The 21,532-nt window shown below is 40.8% G+C and overlaps 2 protein-coding genes across 9 annotated transcripts in view; one reads left to right on the top strand and one right to left on the bottom strand.

Annotated features, from left to right (window-relative positions):
- Positions 1-17,071, top strand: part of VRK2 (VRK serine/threonine kinase 2) — a 130,907-nt gene extending 113,836 nt beyond the window's left edge. For 2 of the 5 annotated variants that reach the window (XM_089669217.1, XM_089669218.1), the window contains exons 12-14: positions 10,603-10,749; positions 12,913-13,101; positions 16,220-17,071. In XM_089669217.1, coding sequence (XP_089525343.1) covers positions 10,603-10,749; positions 12,913-13,101; positions 16,220-16,498 — 615 coding nt within the window. In that variant the 3' untranslated portion in view covers positions 16,499-17,071. The remainder of the gene's footprint in view (positions 1-10,602; positions 10,750-12,912; positions 13,102-16,219) is intronic. The other 3 variants (XM_089669221.1, XM_089669220.1, XM_089669219.1) reach the window with 3 other exon arrangements.
- FANCL (FA complementation group L) overlaps positions 16,135-21,532 on the bottom strand; it is a 139,185-nt gene continuing 133,787 nt past the window's right edge. For all 4 annotated transcript variants that reach the window (XM_089669222.1, XM_089669223.1, XM_089669225.1 and 1 more), the window contains one exon: positions 16,135-16,576. In XM_089669222.1, the coding sequence (XP_089525348.1) occupies positions 16,541-16,576 (36 nt within the window). In that variant the 3' untranslated portion in view covers positions 16,135-16,540. The remainder of the gene's footprint in view (positions 16,577-21,532) is intronic.

Raw genomic sequence — 21,532 nt, 5'->3', positions numbered from 1 at the left:
GAAATTTTCCATATTTTGTCATGTTACAACCAGAAACGTAAATGTATTTTATTGGGATTTAAGTATTAGACCAACACAAAGTAGCACATAATTGTGAAGTGGACGGAAAATGATAACTGGTTTTCAAAAGTTTTTACAAATAAATATCTGAAAAGTGTTGCATGCATTTGTATTCAGCCCCCTTTACTCTGATACCCCTAACTAAAATCTGTTAGAACCACCTGCCTTCTGAAGTCACCTAATTAGTAAATAGAGTCCACCTATGTGTAATTTAATCTCAATATAAATACAGTTGTTCTGTGAAGCCCTCAGAGGTTTGTTAGAGAACATTAGTGAAAAAACAGCATCATGAAGGCCAAGGAACACACCAGATAGGTCAGGGATAAAATTGTGGAGAAGTTTAAAGCAGGGTTAGGCTATAAAAATATATCCCACGCTTTGAACATCTCACAGAACACTGTCCAATCCATCATCCAAAAATGGAAAGAGTATGGCACAACTGCAAATCTACATGGCCGTCTACCCAAACTGACAGGCCGGGCAAGGAGAACATTAATCAGAGAAGCAGCCAAGTGGCCCATAGTAACTCTGGAGGAGCTGCAGAGATCCACAGCTCAGATGGGAGAATCTGTCCACAGGACAACTATTAGTGTCATGTACCTGGTGGGGGAGCCTGATGTGAAGATGAGGGCATCCTCTTACACCTCCTGCTCGGTGCCCCTGATAGAGCAAACAGAAGGCACAAGAGCCAGGAGTGGTAAGAGTGTCTGGCAAGTCTGCAATGTCAGCTAACAGGTGGGTAGTCCGGGTGAGCAGAGGATGCAGGTCAGCAGGAGCAGCGGCTGGTAGGTTCTAGCAGGAATATGGTAACTGCAGACAGTAGGTAGCAAGTGGTAGTCACAGGCTGGAGAAGTAGCGGAGTCAGACAAGCTGGGTCGGGATCTATCAGGCGGATCAGGTACAGGGAGCAGGCAAAGGATAGTCGAAGTTCAGGCAAGAAGTCAGCAACCATAGGAAGATAGCAGGGGAACAGGCAGAGGTGTAGTCAAAGGGTAAGCTGGGTCGGTGCAGGCGCAGTTCAAGCGAAGCCAAGACAGGTCAGGTCGGCAACAGGATCAGGATACAACAGACAGCAGATAATTGAATGTGGTAGACCAGAAGGCAAGGAATCCTAGTGTGGTAGCGGTTTAAATAGCCCCCCTGGTGCCAGTTTGGTGGCAGGTGTGCACGCCTGTTAGGTAATTGGCATTAGCACATAAATGTGCACCTGGGCATTCTCTGTTTTCCCTGACAATTAGTTGTGTACCCCACAAATCTGACCTTTATGGAATAGTGGCAAGAAGAAAGCCATTGTTGAAAGAAGGCCATAAGAAGTCCCATTTGCAGTTTTCTAGAAGCCATGTGGGGAACACAGCAAATACGCGGAAGAAGGTGTTCTGGTCAGATGAGACCAAAATTTAATTTTTTGGCCTAAAAGCAAAACACTCTGTGTGGTGGAAAACTAACCGTACACATCACCCTGAACACACCATCTCCACTGTGAAAGATGGTGGTGGCAGCATCATGTTATGGGGACACTTTTCTTCAACAGGGAAAAGGAAGCTGGTCAGAGTTGATAGGAAGATGGATGGAGCCAAATACAGGGCAATCTTAGAAGAAAACCTGTTAGAGTCTGCAAAAGACTTGAGACTGGGGTGGAGGAGCAGGACAATGGCCCTAAACATACAGCCAGAGTTACAATGGAATGGTTTAGATCAAAGGATATTCATGTGTTAGAATGGCCCAGTCAATGACCAGACCTAAGTCCAATTGAGAATGTGTGGCAAGAATTGAAAATTGCTGTTCACAAATGCTCTCCATCCAATCTGACAGAGCTTGAGCTATTTTGCAAAAAAGAATGAGCAAAAATGTCACTCTCTAGATGTGCAAAGCTGGTAGAGACATCCCCAAAAAGACTTGCAGCTGTAATTGCAGCAAAAGGTGGTTATACAGAGTATTGATTCAGGGGGGCTGAATACAAATGCACATCACATTTTTCAGATATTTATTTGTAAAAAATGTTGAAAATCATTTATCATTTTCCTTCCACTCCACAATTATGTGCCACTTCATGTTGGTCTATCACATAAAATCCCAATAAAATACATTTTACGTTTTTGGTTGTACCATGACAAAATGTGGAAAATTTCAAGGGGTATGAATACTTTTGAAGGCACCGTAGTTTTAAGTGACATCTGCACTTCTCTGGCAGTGGCATGGCAACACTATATTTTTCCATAGAAAAGACCATCATTTCTGTTTATGTACTGTAATTGTATTGAGGGTTATGCTTTGTGGCCCTTTGAGTTGCAAATAGCGGTTATAGTTGGCCCTCTTTAATATAAACATTTACTTAGAGTGTAAAATAGCATTTTCCATCCTCGCTGAAAAAACTGAATGTAGTGTTACGCTCTTTTTTGTCATTTCTGCTTAGCATAATTAAAAGCCTGAGCCAGTGACCTTTTTCAAACATATCTTGTGCAGAAGGACGACTTTTTTCATCCAGCGCACTTGCAATGTGGAAGGGTCAAGATGCCTTAAATTTTTAATATATCTTATGAAATTTGGCCACGGGATAGTGCACAGCAGCCAAGAATGCAGGGTGCAAACCAAGAAGAATGATGGGCTGATAGATAAACGGTGATTCAAGCATCAGTACACAGATGGTTCTGATTTGCTGTGTTTTAAGCTGCTTAGACTGAAGACATAAAATATCCTCCTAGTCATAAATTAGCTCTTTGGAAAGAAACCTTGGCACTGGAGCTTTACAACCTTCAATTAGTAGGGGAAGAAGAATTTGAATGACTGTGGTATTGACATCTGTAGGCTTGCATAGTAATCATTCCTAATAGAAATGAATATCTGTTTGAGGAGGTTTTTGCATGGCTAATTAGCCACCATTGAGAATATGTCATTTTTGCATGATCTCCCGATTGTCACCTTTCTCTTATGATACAATTACATTTTATTGTAGCAGGGGACACAAAGTCCAATAGAGTCACAAGGCATGTAAAACTGGATATGGAATACAACCAATATTGTTAAACATTTTGTTGAAGTGGAGGAAATGTAACCTAGCACAGGAACGGAGTCTTTTTTTTTTTTGTAGTTTTAGTACAGCTGAGATTTCTTTTTTTTGAGGTTCTCAAATCCCCTTTTCATAACTTGTTATATACAGCTTTTTATCATTAATATAATTGATAGGCTTATTTGTGTCCTATTTATTCTGTGCATTTACAGACTTCCTAACTGAATCCCTTGGCGCATGCGCCTCCCGGTGCTTTAAGGGGGTTTCAGATGCCGGGGGTGGGGTTTGTAATCATGTGTCTGCCGTGATTGGCTGTCACATGATTGGAAAGCTCCTGATTGCTTCTTGTTTTCTATTAGCTGCCAGGAACCGTCCTGAGAGCACGCTATCTGCACAGTTCTTTTTTTTTTTTGGTACGCATATATGCGGCCTTTTGGTGTTAAGGTCCACCCTCCGAGAGGCTGCATATATGCGTGCAAGTGGCGGGAAGGAGTTAAAGCGGAACTAAACTCTCTCAATCAACATTAACTATTATAATCCTTATACTGCTAGCCTTAATAAATAGACAGGAAGGAATATTATATTGTTTTCAATTTTTTTTTTTTTTACATCTCTTCAGTTGCTTCCTGGTTTCTGGCCTAGGCTACAATTATGTCATACATCTCAGGAGTCTTTATGGGCAATTTTCATTCTTTCATCTGAAGGAGTAGCCTTTCAGCCAAGCACTTCCTTCTACCTGTATGCCTGAGCTAAGGGCAGATGAATTCCAGGAATTAAATGCTGCATTGTTCATTTTACCTTACTCAAGATAACTGCAGCCACAAAATTCAGGGGGGGGTGTGTTTTTTCAAAGTAATCTCCCAACAAAATAAAGCATAGAGATGTAATTAAATATCGTTTTCAGTTTGTGGTGCTCAGATACAGTGTAGTTTTGCTTTTAAATCTTCGCTTTTTGAATAAAGAAGTGGTCAGTCTAGTCAGTTAATTCAACCCTACCTAAAATTTAATAATTTAAAATGGAGCTTTACTCAATATTTTTTGCGATAGCTCCCTTTTGTCCTACAGCTTAGCTCACTATATAAAGTGATTTCCTCTGGGAAGTTATATCAACCCATCTACAACCAAAGTACTTCTATATTTAACTGAAGAAAAAAATGGATGACATACTGGTTAGTTTTTGGTTTAATTCAGGAGACTTCCTTCTATCATGATTTTTTTCCTTCGTGTGCCCCCATAGCAAGCAGTGTGCTAAGGAGGCATACTTGTGGGTGCATTCCTGAGCCAGGCTGTGTGTGTTCTGATCAGCCTCGCCTCCCTGTTCACTCTTCACAGGATTTGACTGACAGCAACAGGAGCCAATGGCTCTCCCTGGTCTCAGAAAAGCCTGTGAGAGCAGAGAGAGACCTGCAGCTGTGCATAGTGCTGGACTGATGAAGGAGTCAGGCAAGTGTTAGGGAGGGGGAGGGGGGGGGAACAGATAGTGGAAAGTTGTTACCTTAATTAATTGAATGCATTAAAATAGAAAGCCTTTAGAGATTACAACCACTTTGCTGTATTAACCACTTCCTGTCCGGACACTTTTACCCCCTTCCTGTCCAGGGCAATTTTCAGCTTTCAGCGCTATCACACTTTGAATGACAATTGCGCGGTCATGCAACACTATACCCATATGAATTTTGTACCATTTTTTTGAGACAGATAAAGCTTTATTTTGGTGGTATTTAATCACCGCTGGGATTTTTTTTTTTTTTTGCTATGTAAATGAAAATGTCCAAAAATTTTGAAAAAGTGTTTTTCTTATAAAATTTTGCAAATAAATAATCTTTCATCATAAATCTTGGCCGAAATGTATTCCATTATCTTTTTAGTAAAAAAAGCCAAATTAGTTTATAACCAAAAATATAATTTTTAAACTATTTTTTACATTTTTATTTTTTTTATATTATTATTATTATTTTTTTACATACTGTCATCCTAGCAGTACAGTGTCACCATAGTGACACTGTACTACTTGTGGGGGGGTGATGAAGATTTTTTTTTTTTTTTACAGTGATTGCTTTTACACCCATATAGGATGTAAAAGCAATCATTTCTCTTTCTCTCTGCATTCTTGCAGCCATTGAGAAATACTGAGTGAGTTGTGATTGGTCACAGCTTGTCACATGGTACAAGGCTGTTGTGAATAGCCTTGTACCATGTGACCTCTGTGATCATTTACAGATTTCACACGTAGTAAGCAATGATGTCACAAGTGACATCTTGCTTACTACTTTGCATGTGATCACTGATTGCCCTATCAGTGATCACATGATCGGGACCTCGTACAGAGGTCCCGTCCGACGATCGGTGTTTCACTGTGTCCAATGGAGCGCGCACAGCTAGAAATGGCGGGTGCCGTTTATGAACGGCAACCCGCCCCTGGAGTGCCACCGTCCTGCCGTTTATAAACAGCAGGCGGACGGCAAGTGGTTAATGAATGCAGATCTGCATTATTTGTTCCTTTTTATATCTGCCTGCAGTTCAGCTTTACATAGGTTCACCTTTAAAAAATAATAATAAATACATTTTTTTTTGCAGATAAAAAAGTGCATTTACTTTTTTTTTTCTTTTCTTAGGAGCTTGGAAAGCATTGCAGTTGCGATCAACAGATCGCGGTTGAAATTATTATTATACAGGATTTATATAGCGCCAACAGTTTGCTCAGCGCTTTACAATATAACAGGAGACAGTACAGCAACAATACAGTTGAATACAAGAGGGATAGGAGGGCCCTGCTCCTCGGAGCTTAAAATGTCTGACTATCCGTGTAGCTGTCTGCCCGTACCTCTGATACGGTCAGTTACTTCAGTCTAGGAAGCTCAATAGACTACAAGAGCACACATCAGCGCCCTCGTAGTTTATTGGGAACTACAAGTCATCAGCTGCAAAGGCTGGCAATACTTGTAGGCATTTATTCGCAGAACTCTGTGAATAAATGACGCAGTGGTGTGGGTGAAGCCTCACATAACTGCACTCTTTTTAAATGATAAGAGTTGGTGCAGAGAGAAGATCCTCAGCTTGCTGTCACAGGAAAGGGGGGAATCTGGGGGAGAGCTGCAGGGGTGGGAACGTGTTAAATATTTCACCCTAAAACATGTGGAACATGTAACATTTCCATAGGTGAACTTTTCCTTTACCCTCGGTTCTCATTAAGTTTTGTGGATTGCCGCCCATGCACCAGAATCAGGTGTTTTTTTATACAAAGTGGTGCCATTACTGTACCAAATCAAATCATTACCTTCATAGATATTGAAGCTGGAGGTAAGACCAACTGTAAGTTGGCGTACAAAGACAGGCAGAATGCCGTCTCTGTACACTGGGTAGCAGAGCTGCATGTTTGCTGGCACTGCTTCCTCCTCTTTCCAATCTTGTGGTTGATATCACTTGATAAATGAGTTTTTACTCCAAAACATTGTGATTCTCTCCACCACCTGATTCAGAGTTTCCACATGCCAATTGAAGTTTGTTTTTCTGGTGTCCATCCATGTGTGTTGAATATTAATTGCTGTACTTTTAGCCTGGATCTCCTCCCTATTCTCATCAAATGTGTACAAGTAGTAGTTGAGAGTTTGCCTAGATATAGGGATTGTGGGGAGATCTTGTGCATGTACTATATTTTATTGTTATGCCTTTATATAATGCTTCCTTTCATACATATATGAAATGTGAAAAGCTAGCTGCCTAGAGTGTATTACCCCTGGGTCTTTCTTGAGGAAGCCCAGTTTGTGGATCTAGCACCTTTGCTTATGTAGTTAACCCTTTGTGTACTGATATTGTGATTTGGGTGTACTTTAGTCTGTTTTTTTTTTAATTTACAAATTTTATAGATCCACCCACTGCCTGTTGTCAGAATACCAATGGCCACTGTGGTCATTACATAATCCTGATCCCTGAACTCTTAACATTACTTAATCTTGATTCCTTAACTCTGTGCTTTACACAGTCTTGACCCAAAGAGCAGCGTAGGCTCAGGGTTTGTTTACCTTTTTAAGCCACACCCACTGTTACCAAAATTTGACTTTGCAATCTTATATTGAGATCTTTGTAGCCCCTTCTACTTGGTCCCCATGACTCTCAGGGAGACCCATTTCTGTCTGAAAAGCTCTAGATGGAAGTATAGTATTGCAGAATGCCTCTGATCCTTTAGGTCAAAGGTGATTAAAGTGATTGTAAACCTTTGCATATACCCAGTGATGAAACAACATCTCCTCCATAAGTTGTACCTGTTTATCTACAGCATTGTCTGAGATTCCAGAAAACGGGGGGCGGGGAGCTGAAATTACACACTCCAGAGCTCACTAAGGAGAACTCAGAGCTATTTGAAGGGAAGGGAAGGGACCCCCTTCACACAGCAACAGACCTAAGGTTGTCAATCACAGACTGTGTGCTGGAGATCCCTCCCCTTTCACCCTTTTTTCTCTCGGTGTTAGGAAAACTTGTCAGAAGGGATTCATGGAGATAGCAGAAGAAAGAAGTAGACTGAAATGACATTTAATGCTCTTAAAGGATAAGTTCACCTTTGGAACATGTCCCACATCTGCAGCCGCTCCCCAAAATTCTCTTCCTTGTGACAGCAGGCAGGGGATCCTCTCCTCACACCTGCTATCACAATTTGAGAACATGGCCTTGTGGGGCTCCACCCACATGGCCTTGCCATTCATTCACAGAGTTCTGCGAGTAAATGCCTACAGGAACCATCAGCCTTTTTACGGCTGACAGCTTCTAGTTCTCAATACAAGGGAGCTGGTGAGCACTCTCCTAGTCCATTGATCTTCCTGCAATTCAGTAACTGCCTGCCTTTATGAGATGCGGGCAGATACCTATGCTAAGAGTCTGCAGGAGCCTGAGATTGCACCCATGATCTGCTGATCACGGGTGCAATGCTGTGCAGGCTCCTTATAGAGGGATATGCTTTGTTTATATTTCATGTCTGGGGTTTACAACCATTTTAACGCCTTCCCACCAAGCCTACTGTATGATGACAGCCTAGCAGGAACTCTATTATCCTAGGAGGATGTCACATGATGTCCACCCAAGACCGCACTCTGGCATGATCTGGTCTAAATTTGTGTGGAAAGATTATTTACTTGCAAAATGCTATAACAGGAAGAAAGGAAAGCACATTTTTTTTTTAAATGTTCTGTCTTTTTTCGTTTAAAGCGCATAAAATAAAAAAACCCAGTGGTGATTAAATACCACCAAAAAACTCTCCATTTGTGTGAAAAAAAAGAGAGAAAAAGAGAAAACATTTCATATGGGTAGTGTTGCATGACCACGCAATTGTCATTTAAAGTGAAGCAGCGCTGAAAGGTGAAAATTGGCCTGGGCAATAAGAGGGCAAAAAGGCCCAGTATGCAATTGGTTAATTATCATAAGTTGATGCTGGTTTTTTTTTTCTAAGATATTGAGTCTGAATTCAGTGGTTAACCATAGCTAGTCTGAATGAGAGCAACAGATAAAGATGTGTGTTTTCCCCACCAATGTGGTCATTTTGTTTTCAGTAGAAACACACAGGCATACATACACCGATGCTCACCTTCCTCGTCCTGTTTAACCATTTCAATACCGGGCAATTTTACACCTTCCTGCCCAGGCCATTTTTCAGGTTTCAGCGCTCTCACACTTTGAATGACAATTGCGCGGTCATACAACATTGTACCCAAACTAAAATTTTATAATGTTCTTCACACAACTAGAGCTTTCTTTTGGTGGTATTTAATCACCGCTGGGGTTTTTATTTTTTGCTAAATTAACAAAAAAAGACCAAAAATTTTGAAAAAAAAACATGTTTTTCTTTGTTTCTGTTATAAAAGTTTACAAATAAATAATTGTTCTTCAGAAATTTAGGCCAAAATGCATTCTGCTACATGTCTTTGGTGAAAATAACCCAAATTAGGATGTATTTTTTAGTTTGTAGGAAAGTTATAGAGTTTACAAACTATGGTATAGATCTGAATATTGATCAATCCTGAAGTACTGACGGCCAATCTAATTTCTTGAGGTCCAAGAATGTCAGAACAGTACAGATATCCCCAAATGACCCCTTTTTGCAGAGTAGACAGTCTGACGTACTTCATAAGAGGAATGGCGAGTTTTTTGAAGTTGTATTTTTTTTGTCATTTTTCGGAAAATGAAAAAATTTTAAAAATTGTCACCAGTGCAGTACAGCGTCATCATATAACTGGCATGGCGGTGAACAGGGACACCGACTGGTGACAGTATGAAAAAAAAAAAAATATATATATTTTTTTATTTTTTTATTATTTTTTAAATTTTTTTTAAGTTTTTTTTTCATATTTTACTATGACCAAAGTAGTACAACGTTACCATAGTAACATTGTACTACTTTGGGGAAGTGATCAGTATTTTATTTTTTTTTACACAATTTGCTTATAGCAAAGAATTACTTTGCTATAAGCAAGCATTTACCTGAATGAAATCGATTCATTCAGGTTTTTTTTTTTTTTTTGTGCTTAGCTGTGATTTTGCCACAGCTAATCACATGACATGTGCATGTGACCTGCTGTGACCATTCACAGCTAGGCACTAGTATACAATGGATGGCATGAATGAAGCCATCCATTGTATACAACTGTCATGTGACCTGCTGTGATTGTTCACAGCAGGTCACAGGGTACGGGCAACGGGGCCGGTACTCAGATCTGTCATCGGCCGTGTCCGAGGTACACGGCCGGTGACAGATCGCGCCGCTGCGTGGCTCTGCAACCGCGCATGTGCGGGAGGACGCCAAATGGCGTACACCCGGAAAGCTAGAGCATTTTTGCGGCCACCAAACGGCTATAGGCCGGGCGGCTAATGGTTAAACGTGACAATAATGTATGTGAAAGCTAACAAAAACACAGATGTGGATATTGGATATGCCACACCTGTCTAACTTTGCAGAAGATTTATCCTCAAGATTTGCTGCACAGAATCACAAATTTAACACAGTAAACCTACTATTTAGCTGTTGGAATAGCAGTGATGACGTTACCTATAGAAACTGGTGGAATGTTTGTGTTTTATTCTTCATTATTTGTTTTTCCTGAACAAAAACTTTATACAAGGGACATAAACCTGCTGTCTCAATTTCACAGGTGCAGTCTAGTCTCATTTATCCTCTTTGTTTACTTCTTGATGATTCAGTGACCTGCACAAATATGTGTATATCAGGTATTCTGACATTCACTGCCTGCATGCTTGTTCCTGGCCTTTGACTAAGTGGAAAAACAAGACTGAAGAGAAGTCAGCAATGGCAGCCTCCATTTGTCTTTACTGACAGGTTCCCTTTTAAGCCTTTTTTAATATCGGTTGAGGTTTATTATATATATTATGCACTTCAATGAAAAATACAAAAAGAAAAAAGTTCCTTTTATCTTAACATACACTAGATAGGGTGTAGTATTTGATTGCTATCATAGTTTAAAAAAAACCCTCTGTTTTGGACATTTCTAATTTTGTTTCAAACCTAATCTGTAAATATATTGTGTACATAGATTGAAGAGCTAAAGCCAAAAGCATATAAGGAGACTGATGAAGAGCTAAAGCCAAAAGCATATAAGAAGACTGATGGAGAAGACCACACCATACAGCCGAAAAGCTTTAATTCACCGAAACCCAGTCAGTTACAGAAAACACCAAAGGTAGATTGTGTTCAAGTAACATATATGTATAGATTGTGGTGGGCTTTAATCATGGTACCGGCTTTGTCTATCTTTTGTGGTTCAGTCAACAAGATCTATGCAATAGAGTTCTCAGCTCTGCCCCTTTGCCACAACCAATAAAAGGGTTTTTTTTCTTTTATCCTTTTCTTCATTTTACTTTATTGCAAGATATTTACTCCATCTCCTACAGTGTAAAGAATGAGACTATAGGGCTGAAGGAAGTGGAGCAGGAACTCTGAATGAATAAGAGGAGGATATTTGTGGTTTTAGTTGATGCTGCTTTAGACATTGTAAACAAATATACAGTATCTCACAGTAGGGAGTACACCCCTCACATTTATATCTTTTCATGTGACAACATTGAAAAAATGACACTTTGCTACAATGTAAAGTAGTGAGTGTACAGCTTGTATAACAGTGTAAATTTGCTGTCCCCTCAAAATAACTCCTCACGGAGCCATTAATGTCTAAACCACTGGCAACAAAAGTGAGTACACCCCTAAGTGAAAATGTCCAAATTGAGCCCAAAGTGTCAATATTTTGTGTGGCCACCATTATTTTCCAGCACTGCCTTAACCCTCTTGGGCATGGAGTTCACCAGAGCTTCACAGGTTGCCACTGGAGTCCTCTTCCACTCCTCCATGACGACATCACGGAGCTGGTGGATGTTAGAGACCTTGCGCTCCTCCACCTTCCATTGAGGATGCCCCACATATGCTCAATAGGGTTTAGGTCTGGAGACATGCTTGGCCAGTCCATCACCTTTACCCTCAGCTTCTTTAGCAAGGCAGTGGTAGTCTTGGAGGTGTGTTTGGGGACATTATGTTGGAATACTGCCCTGCAGCCCAGGGGATCATGCTCTGCTTTAGTATGTCACAGTACATGTTGGCATTCATGGTTCCCTCAATGAGCAGTCGCTCCCCAGTGCCGGAAACACTCATGCAGCCCCAGACCATGACACTCCCACCACCATGCTTGACTGCAGGCAAGACACACTTGTCTTTGTACTCCTCACCTGGTTGCCGCCACACACGCTTGACACCATCTGAACCAAATAAGTTTATCTTGGTCTCATCAGACCACAGGACATGGTTCCAGTAATCATGTCCTTAGTCTGCTTGTCTTCAGCAAATTGTTTGCGGGCTTTCTTGTGCATCATCTTTAGAAGAGGCTTCTTTCTGGGACGACAGCCATGCAGACCAATTTGATGCAGTGTGCGGCGTATGGTCTGAGCACGGACAGGCGGACTCCCCCCCCTTCAACCTCTGCAGCAATGCTGGCAGCACTCATATGTCTATTTCCCAAAGACAACCTCTGGATATGATGCTGAGCACGTGCACTCAATGTCTTTGGTCAACCATGGTGAGGACTATTCGGAGTGGAACCTGTCCTGTTAAACTGCTGTATAGTTTTGGCCACCGTGCTGCAGCTCAGTTTCAGGGTCTTGGCAATCTTCTTATCGCTTAAGCCATCTTTATGTAGAGCAACAATTCTTTTTTTCAGATCCTCAGAGAGTTGCCATGTTGAACTTCAAGTGACCAGTATGAAAGAGATCTATAACACCAAATTTAACACACCTGCTTCCCATTCACACCTGAGACCTTGTAACACTTACAATATTTACAAAAATGTGAGGGGTGTACTCACATCTGGGAGATATGGTCTCCTGCAATAAGACCCCATGCAGAGTTTTTTTTTTTTTTTTTGCACTACCCCCATAATTTCTACAAAGCTGCCCTATGTGAGAAAAATGTGGCGAAGTAGTTCATGCACATTTTTTTTTAAGGCATCAAGCTTTGTGTGGTTTTTTAAACTGCGTATTTTGTCATGTTTGTTGCATAAAAAGTGCACGACTGCTTGGGTTGCTATTAACAATGAATGGCACTGTAAGTGTGACAGAGTTTTGTGCACATTTTGTAAACACAAAAACATGTGATTATGTATGCATTCGCAATATGCTATAGAATGAATGCAAACTAAGAACTGGTATTTTACATAATTTAATTTGTTCTTCTCCTGGCTATGGAGTGTGCATAACAATTGCACATAACAGAACTCTATAGTTTAAAATGTTCCTAACATGCCAAACATGCTGAAAAATAGATGTTTGGAGTTTTTGTTAAATCTGCTTTTTCTTTAAAGGTTGGAAATATATTTCCTCAAAGTTGTATTCAACAGGTTAGGAAAACAAGAGGATTGGACTTGTTCGATGTCCATGGTGAATATCAGACACATTTTGTTAGCAATGACGACTACAGAAAATCTAGCAATGTAAAAACAAGAAGTCCAATGGAAATGCATGCAGAAGCTGTTGGTATTCATGAACCAAATGTAAGTATAATGAAGCAAAAATGTGCAATGTATATTTTATTTAACTGTGCTGCAAATGTTTTATATTAGATAACAAAATTCTATTTGCATGGGCTAGCTAGCCCCCGTCCCCTCTAAAAGTAGGATTTTTTTAAAACTTACTAGTAAAATCATTTTCTTGAAATACAGGACACATAATCATAGGTTTCACCATTGGGTATATGCAGCTACTTTCAGGTGATTGGACATTGGCAAAGAAGCTGCAGGAATATCCTGTATATAACCACTCCCGGTTTATAGCAAGCAATAGGGAGATCATAAGGAATAGAGAGGAAGGGACCTCTGTCCTGAAAGAAAAGAATTTTACTGATAGGTCAAAAATTCTATTTTCATAACTATACAGTAAGTGTACAGGTGGCAGCCTTGGTAAGCTGAGAGACAGATGCCCATTAAGCACTAAATGATCTGGTGCACCTTTACAAGGAATGGAGGAGCTCTATCCTTTTGACCGATGACTCTTCTAATCCACCCAGCGAAGGTAAAGCAAGAAGCCCCTGCAGGAACCTTTGGGAAAGACAGAAGGAATCTTATTGCCAAAAAGATGCTCTAGTGGTAGACTCTCATGGCCTGTACCGAGTTGATACAATAAAGATGCATTTTCTTTGGGATGTTTTGAGTAAAACAATGTCCTGATACAGGTAGAATGAGAGCTACATTAGGAAGAAAAGAGGTGTTCAGGACAACCTTATAACATCAGGAATTGGTCTGTACAGGATAAGGCTGCTAACTCGGAGACTTTTCACTGAGTTGATAGCAAGAAAGGCCACGTTGTGAGTGAGGTCAGACAATTGAAATCCCCAACAGGTTTGAAGGGTTTCAAGAATGAGGTTAGCATAGTTACATAGTTAGTCTGGCTGAAAAAAGACAAGTTCATCCAGTTCAACCATAAAGAAAAGAAAGAAAAAAAAAAAAGTTATAATCCTATACCCACAGTTGGTCCAGAGGAAGGCAAAAAAAACCCCAGCAAAGCATGATCCAATATTTGTTGCTGGGAAAAAAAATTCCTTTCTAATCCCCCGAGAGGGAATCTGATATTCCCTGAATCAACTTTACTTATAAATGTTAGTATCCAGTTATATTTTGTGTATCTAAAAACAATCCAGGCCTTTTTTTTGAAGCAATCCACTGACCTGGCCAGAACCAACTCTTGAGGGAGTCTATTCCACATTTTCACAGCCTTGTATCAGTTTGGTTGCCCTTCTCTGCTGTGCAGAGAGATACAAAACTGCATGTCCATGCCAAAATATATACCGTATTTTTCGCTCCATAAGACGCACCTGACCATAAGACGCACGTAGGTTTTAGATGTGAAAAAAAAAAAAATTCTGAACCAATGGACTGCAGACATAGTACAGGAGATGACCAGAGACTGCGGATGCAGTACAGGGGATGACCAGAGACTGCGGACACAGTACAGGAGCTGACCAGAGACTGCGGACACAGTACAGGAGCTGACCAGAGACTGCGGACACAGTACAGGAGCTGACCAGAGAGCGCAGACAGTACAGAGGATGACCAAGAGACTGTGGACCTTCGAGGAGGAAGGGTGAGCGGGTACCTGAATTTGACAGGTACCCGCTCCCACTTCCACCAAGTTGTCCTCCCTATAGTGTGAGCACCTGGCTGTGACAGCCGGGTGCCCACTGCGCATGTGCGAGAAGCGCTGTGCTTGTGAATGGCCAAACATCTTCTGGGACCTGTCATGTGTCCCAGAAGATGCCGGGCCATTCACAAAGCGCAGCGCTTCTCGCGCATGCACAGTGGTCACCCGGCTGTCACAGCCGGGTGCCCACACTAAAGATGCCGGCGTGGGAAGACTGCACGGCACTGGACTGAGGAACAGGTAAGGTCCTGTTGCAGAGAACAGCTGAGCGGCCGGCCCGGTATTCTGACACAGTGGAAATACAGACCGGCTGCTCCATATTCGCTCCATAAGACGCACTAACATTTTCCCCCCTTTTTGAGGGAGAGAAAAAACACGTCTTATGGAGTGAAAAATATGGTAAGTAGGAACAGCGCCAAACAAAAATAAAATCCAACAATAAAGCAACTAACACCCCACCCTCTACTAAAGGTGATAACAAAAATAAAAAGAAAAGGGTAGCGCTCATTAAACAAACATATTGCTGTGACAATACATAAACCTAAAAGAAATGTGCAAAGTATTCAAAACAAAATAACAGTAATATGATTACAGTGAAGCACAGGGACACAGCACATTGTAAAACAGCACACAATTAATCTTTTGATCGCCCCTCATGTTAACCCCTTCTTGCCCAGTGCCATTAGTACAGTGTCAGTGCTTTTTTTTTTTTTTTTTTTTTTTAAGCACTGATCACTGTATTGGTGTTACTGGGAATGTCAGTGACACCAAGTCAGTCCCCCTATAAGTCACTGATCACCGCCATTACTAATAAAAAAAAAAATCCCAGGGTATATACCGCCATTTGTAAACGCTATAACTTTCATGTAAACCAATTAATTTACACTTATTGGTATTTTTTTTTAGCAAAGACATGGAGCAGAATACATTTTGGCCTAAATTTATGACTAAATTAGATTTTTTTTTTTTTTTACTGGATATGTTTAATAGCAAAAAGTCAAAAATACGTTTTTTTTTCCTCAAAATCGTTTTTTTTTTTTTTTTATAGCACAAAAAATAAACATACAGGCCATCAAATACCACCAAAAGAAATCTCAATTTGTGGGGAAAAAAGGACGTACATTTAATTTGGGTGCAGCGTTGCATGACCGCGCAATTGTCAGTTAAAGTAACACAGTGCCGTAATACAAAAAAATGGCCTGGTCAGGAAGGGGGGTAAATCCTCTGGAGGGCAAGTGGTTAAAGAGCTCTTGTGCATGAAAGCCTGAGATCATAGCAAATCTAGTTCTAAAAGTCTCCTATTTAATGTGTACAATGTAACGTTTGACAATTAATGGGCACGTAGGTCCTTTGTTCATATACTTTCAATAATGAGGCCAGCACTACTTGCACAGTATTGGAACAACTTTAATGCAGTGTAAACATTTTACATAAATATAACTCTGTACATTTGTTAACTATTTTATTTTTATTCAGGGAACAGTCAATGGTCACATTGCACAAAACTACAAACTTGCTGTCAGTGGAAAACCAATCTGTCAAAAAGACAAAGCCTACTGGGAAAGAAGGGACATTTCTTTAGAGGACCCATATTCTCAGCAGCAGGATTGGAAAGGCAAGACCTACTGGGAAGAAAAGGAAGTTCCTTTAGAGGACCCCAATTCTCAGCACCAGGATTGGAAAGACATCTATAAATATGGACTTGCAATTCCAGTCCTTTTACTAATGATCTACTGTGCAATATATGGCTTGTAACAAACAATTCAATGTGTCCTCCTTATCCGGCCGAATGGAGATTCAGAATGCTTTGTTAAGCAGCTTCAGAGTGATAGGCTACAAAACAAGAACAATTATTTGAACAGGAATGCAGAGCTAACTTTCATGCACTTTACTATTAAATACCAATGTATACAACCATACTGAACTAAAAAAAAAGTGAAGGAACATGTATTGCATTTTTTACACACATGAAAATGATCAGTATCTATCTATCTATCTATCTATCTATCTATCTATCTATCTATCGTTACTGTTTAAAGCATGGGTGCTCAACTTGTGGCCCTCCAGCTGGTGTGGAACTACAAGTTGCCTTTGGGAGTCATGCTTGTAACGGTCAGCCTCATGCAGAGGCATGATGGGACTTGTAGTTCCATAACAGCTGGAGGGCCACAGGTTGGGCACCCACGGTTTAAAGCATATGTAAACACTAACTAAAATATGATATACGCTTTAACATGTCAGTGTTAATTTTAATATTCTTAAATCTGCAACTTTCATTAAATAAACCATGGTGATCCTGCTAATAATAAAAGATTTTTTTTCCAGACACTTTCTGTCTTGGGCTGATAATGGTTTGTCCCTGTCTCCCAACTGTGTTTCTACGATCTAACCCTGTCTCCCAATGGAGACTACAAATGGCCAATTTAACATGCATTTTGCAGGCAGGGTCCACTGTTGTCACCATCAGGAAACCTGCAATAAAAAGGTCACCATGGCATGAAGTGAGGGGAATCCTAGAATAAGGGCAAAGGGGGAGATTTACTAAAACTGGTGCACTCAGAATCTGGTGCAGATGTGTATAGTAGCCAGTCAGCTTCTAACTTCAGCTTGTTCAATTAAGCTTTGACAATAAAACCTGGAAGCTGGTTGGTTTCTATGCAGAGCTACACTAGATTTTGCAGTGGTAATAAACAACCCCCACAGTCACCAATAAAACATGCTTTGTCCCTGCTGGAATTTCCCTTCACTTCTTGTCCCACTGACATGCAGTGGATAGAAAAATCTACACACCCCTGTTAAAATGTCAGGTGATGTAAAAAAAAAAAATGACAAAGATAAATAATTTCAGAAATTTTCCCACCTTTTATATGATCAATAAACTGTACAACTCAAATGAAAGACAAACTTAAATTGTTTAGGGCAGTGGTCGGCAAGCCGCGGCTCGCGAGCCACATGCGGCTCTATACAAACTTAAATGCGGCTCTTCTGTGTGCCGGGCGCCCGCTCCCCTCCCTCCTCTCGGGCGGCCGCCCCAAAAGTCAGGACTCTGCAGCTGTCAGGATGTAGGCGGGGCAGCGTGACGAACTCCTCTCCTCTCACAGTCCGCCCTGAAGACCAGAACTGCGCGGGAACACAGCGAGAAGAACGCGTGAAGCAAAGGTAAGTGAATTGACACAATATGGGGAATGAATTACTATGGGGGATGAATTACTATATGGGGGATGTATTTTCAGTTTTAAAAATGTGGCTCTCAAAATAAATTTCAATCGTGGTTTTGGCGAGATTTGGCTCAGTTGAAAAAAAAAGGTTGCCCACCACTGGTTTAGGGGTAGGGGGGGAAGTAAACATAAAAAAATGAAATAATGTGGTTGCATAAGTGTGCACACCCTCTTATAACTGGGGCTGTAGCTGTGTTCATAAATAAGCAATCACATTCAAAATCATGTTAAATAGGAGTCAGTGTACACCTGCCATCATTTAAAGTGCATTTGATTAACCCCAAATAAAGTTCAGCTGTTCTAATAGGTTTTTCCTGACATTTTCTTAGTTACATCCTACAGCAAAAGCCATGGTCCGCAGAGAGCTTCCAAAGCATCAGAGGGATCTCATTGTTAAAAGGTATCAGTCAGGAGAAGGGTACAAAAGAATTTCCAAGACATTAGATATATCATGGAACACAGTGAAGGAAGTCATCATCAAGTGGAGAAAATATGGCGCAACAGTGATATTACCAAGAACTGGACGTTCCTCCAAAAATGATAAAAAGACAAAAAGAAAACTGGTCTGGGAGGCTGCCAAGAGGCCTACAGCAACATTAAAGGAGCTGCAGCAATATCTGGAAACTACTAGCTGTGTGGTGCATGAGACAACAATCTCCTGTATAATTCATATGTCTGGGCTATGGGGTAGAGTGGCAAGACGGAAGCCTTTTCTTATGAAGAAAAACATCCAAGCCCGGCTAAATTTTGCAAAAACAACATCTGAAGTCTTCCAAAAACATGTGGGAAAATGTGTTATGGTCTGATAAAAACAAGGTTGAACTTTTTCCCCATAATTCCAAAAGATATGTTTGGCGCAAAAACAACACTACACATCACCAAAAGAACACCATACCCACAGTGAAGCATGGTGGAGGCACCATCATGCTTTGGGGCTGTTTTTCTTCAGCTGGAATTAGGGCCTTAGTCAAGGTAGAGGGTATTATGAACAGTTCCAAATACCAGTCAAGATTGGCACTAGTGGTGCACCGAAATTAAAATTCTGGTGTCAAAACCGAAAATTCAGGATGCACTTGGCCAAAAACCAAAACCAAAATTGACAGTTTTTAAAAATGTATATACGTTTTTTGGAAAACAATACACTTTACAAAAGATATCGGGATATATATTGTGGGGATTTTTTTAATAATTAAACTATGAAAGATGTTATGCTGAATAAATAGATACCAAACATGTCATGCTTAAAAAATTGCACACGCTCATGGAATGGCGTCAATCTATGGTACTTAAAAATCTCCATGAGTGATGCTTTAAAAATTTCTACAGCTTACCAGTGTAAAGTTGCAGAGAAGATCTAGTGCTATAATTATTGCTCTTGCTCTGCACCATTTACATATGGGGGTGTGGCCTGTGTATGCGTTCACCACTATGTGTGAGCACGGGGGCACTTTTAAAAAAAAAAATTTAAACATTTCTTTATTTTGTTTTGCACTTTCTCTTTAAAAAAAAAAAAAATGGAATCACTTGTATTCCTATCACAAGGAATGCATGCATCCCTTGTGATAGAAATAGTGACAGGTCCTCTTTATATAGAGATATGGGGTCAATAAGAACCAAGGTAAAGCATTAGATCAAAAAAAGCATTGATCTAGTGCTGTAAGAAAAAAAAAAAAAATGGCCTTGTTTACAAGGTGCCGGAACCGGAAGTGACATTGCCCTGTTCCTCTAAGAACATAGAGATGAGTGGAGGCCATCTTTCCTTCACTTATCTCTATGCCCAGCGCCAAGATCATTTGGTGGTTTCTCAGGTAAGGCTGAGAACTACCGGGTGGTGGCAGCAGGGGTGAGTGGTGGCGGGGTTATTTTCGGCACCTGTATCGGTACTTATTTTCAAATAGGCCAACTGCTAATAGGGGTGTTTTCGGCCACTGAAATTTCGGTGCACCCCTAATTGGCCCAAACCCTTCAGGCTTCTGCTAGAAAGCTGAACATGAAGAGGAACTTCACCTTTCAGCATTACAACAACCCAAAGCATACATCCAAATCAACAAAGGAAGGGCTTCACCAGAAGATTAAAGTTTTGGAATGGCCACGACCTGAATCCGATCGAAAATCTTTGGGTTGATCTGAAGAGGGCTGTGCACAGGAGATGCCCTCGCAATGACAGATTTGGAGTGTTTTTGCAAGGAAGAGTGGACAAATATTGCCAAGTCAAGATGTGCCATGCTGATAGGCTCATACCCAAAAAGACTGAGTGCTGGAATCAAATCAAAAGGTGCTTCAACAAAGTATTAGTTTAAGGGTGTGCACACTTATGCAACCATATTATTTTAGTTTTACTTCCCTCCACCTAAAAGATTTCAGTTTGTTGTTCAACTGAGTTGTACAGGTTTTAGGTCACATTAAAAGGTGGAAAAAGTTCTGAAATGATTTAACTGTGTCCCATTTTTTTTATATCACAGAAATCTGACATTTTAACAGGGGTGTGTAGACTTTTTATATCCAGTGTAATAGTCATCAGATTGGATGTGAGGGAAAAGCTCCCAATGATACCTGAAGCAGAAGTAAAAACCTGGCACACCTTTTATTATTTTAGCCAAAGCAAACAAACAAAAAAGTTACACTTACTGACAAGAAGCTACAGACAGCAACAGATTCTAAAAGTATTAGCACCAGTACACACATTAGGAAACTGGCTGTAATTGAAAGCAGTTCTGGGCTGGTGTACAGAGGTATGCCAGTGCTCAGAGTGCGGCATGTCTGTGCTGGGAAATGGTCAATAATGCGACAGCTTTCTGCACCAGGCTCTCTGCCCAGCCCCATCCAGCTACCGGCCAGAAGATTCCCTGGCCCACAGCTGAACGTAAACGAAGGGGCCGGGGATACTGGTGATCTCATTACCCAAATATAGCAATGTTCATATCTGGGAAATTACTTGAGTCATTGGGGGGGGTAGACTTGATGAGGAACTAGCCTCCACAGCACCTGTTGGGTGAATCTGAGAGAATAGTTCTCCATCAGGTCTGCTTTACATTTTGATTGACAGTGGAGGGTAGTGGGCAGATTTGAAAGCCAATTTCAGATTGTAGAGCAAATATGGATCCACCCCTTGACAGGGGAGGGTAGTGGGCAGATTTGAAAGCCAATTTCAGACTGTAGAGCAACTATGGATCCACCCCTTGCTATGATGACAACACACATAGCAAGGTGGGCCTGATAGAGAACTAGTTTCTCAGTTGCCCATCAGGCTCTACCCACCACACTAAAAACCACCTGGGCCATACACCTGTCAGTGTGATAAGCACAGTGGCTGGGGAGGGAGCTCACTTCAGTGGCAGTCTCCAACAGATTCATTTTCCCTGTTGCAGCCCAATGGAATTCTAATGGAAGGATGACACCATTTATGAAATCAGACCCCCCCCCCCCCTCCCCATTTTTTGGAGAGAGTACAAAACTTTAAATAAAAAGTGAACCAGAAGAAGCCAGTGGTTTTACAGCAATAGTAAAATGACGCACAAAAACAATATGTGAATAGTTCACATATCAATCAATGATCACTGTAAGAAACTGA

This window comes from Staurois parvus, unplaced genomic scaffold (genome assembly GCF_062004578.1).
Source record: "Staurois parvus isolate SC_StPar_1 unplaced genomic scaffold, SC_StPar_1.0 ptg000070l, whole genome shotgun sequence".
Classification (NCBI taxonomy): domain Eukaryota; kingdom Metazoa; phylum Chordata; class Amphibia; order Anura; family Ranidae; genus Staurois; species Staurois parvus.
This window is presented reverse-complemented; position numbering and strand designations above follow the sequence as displayed.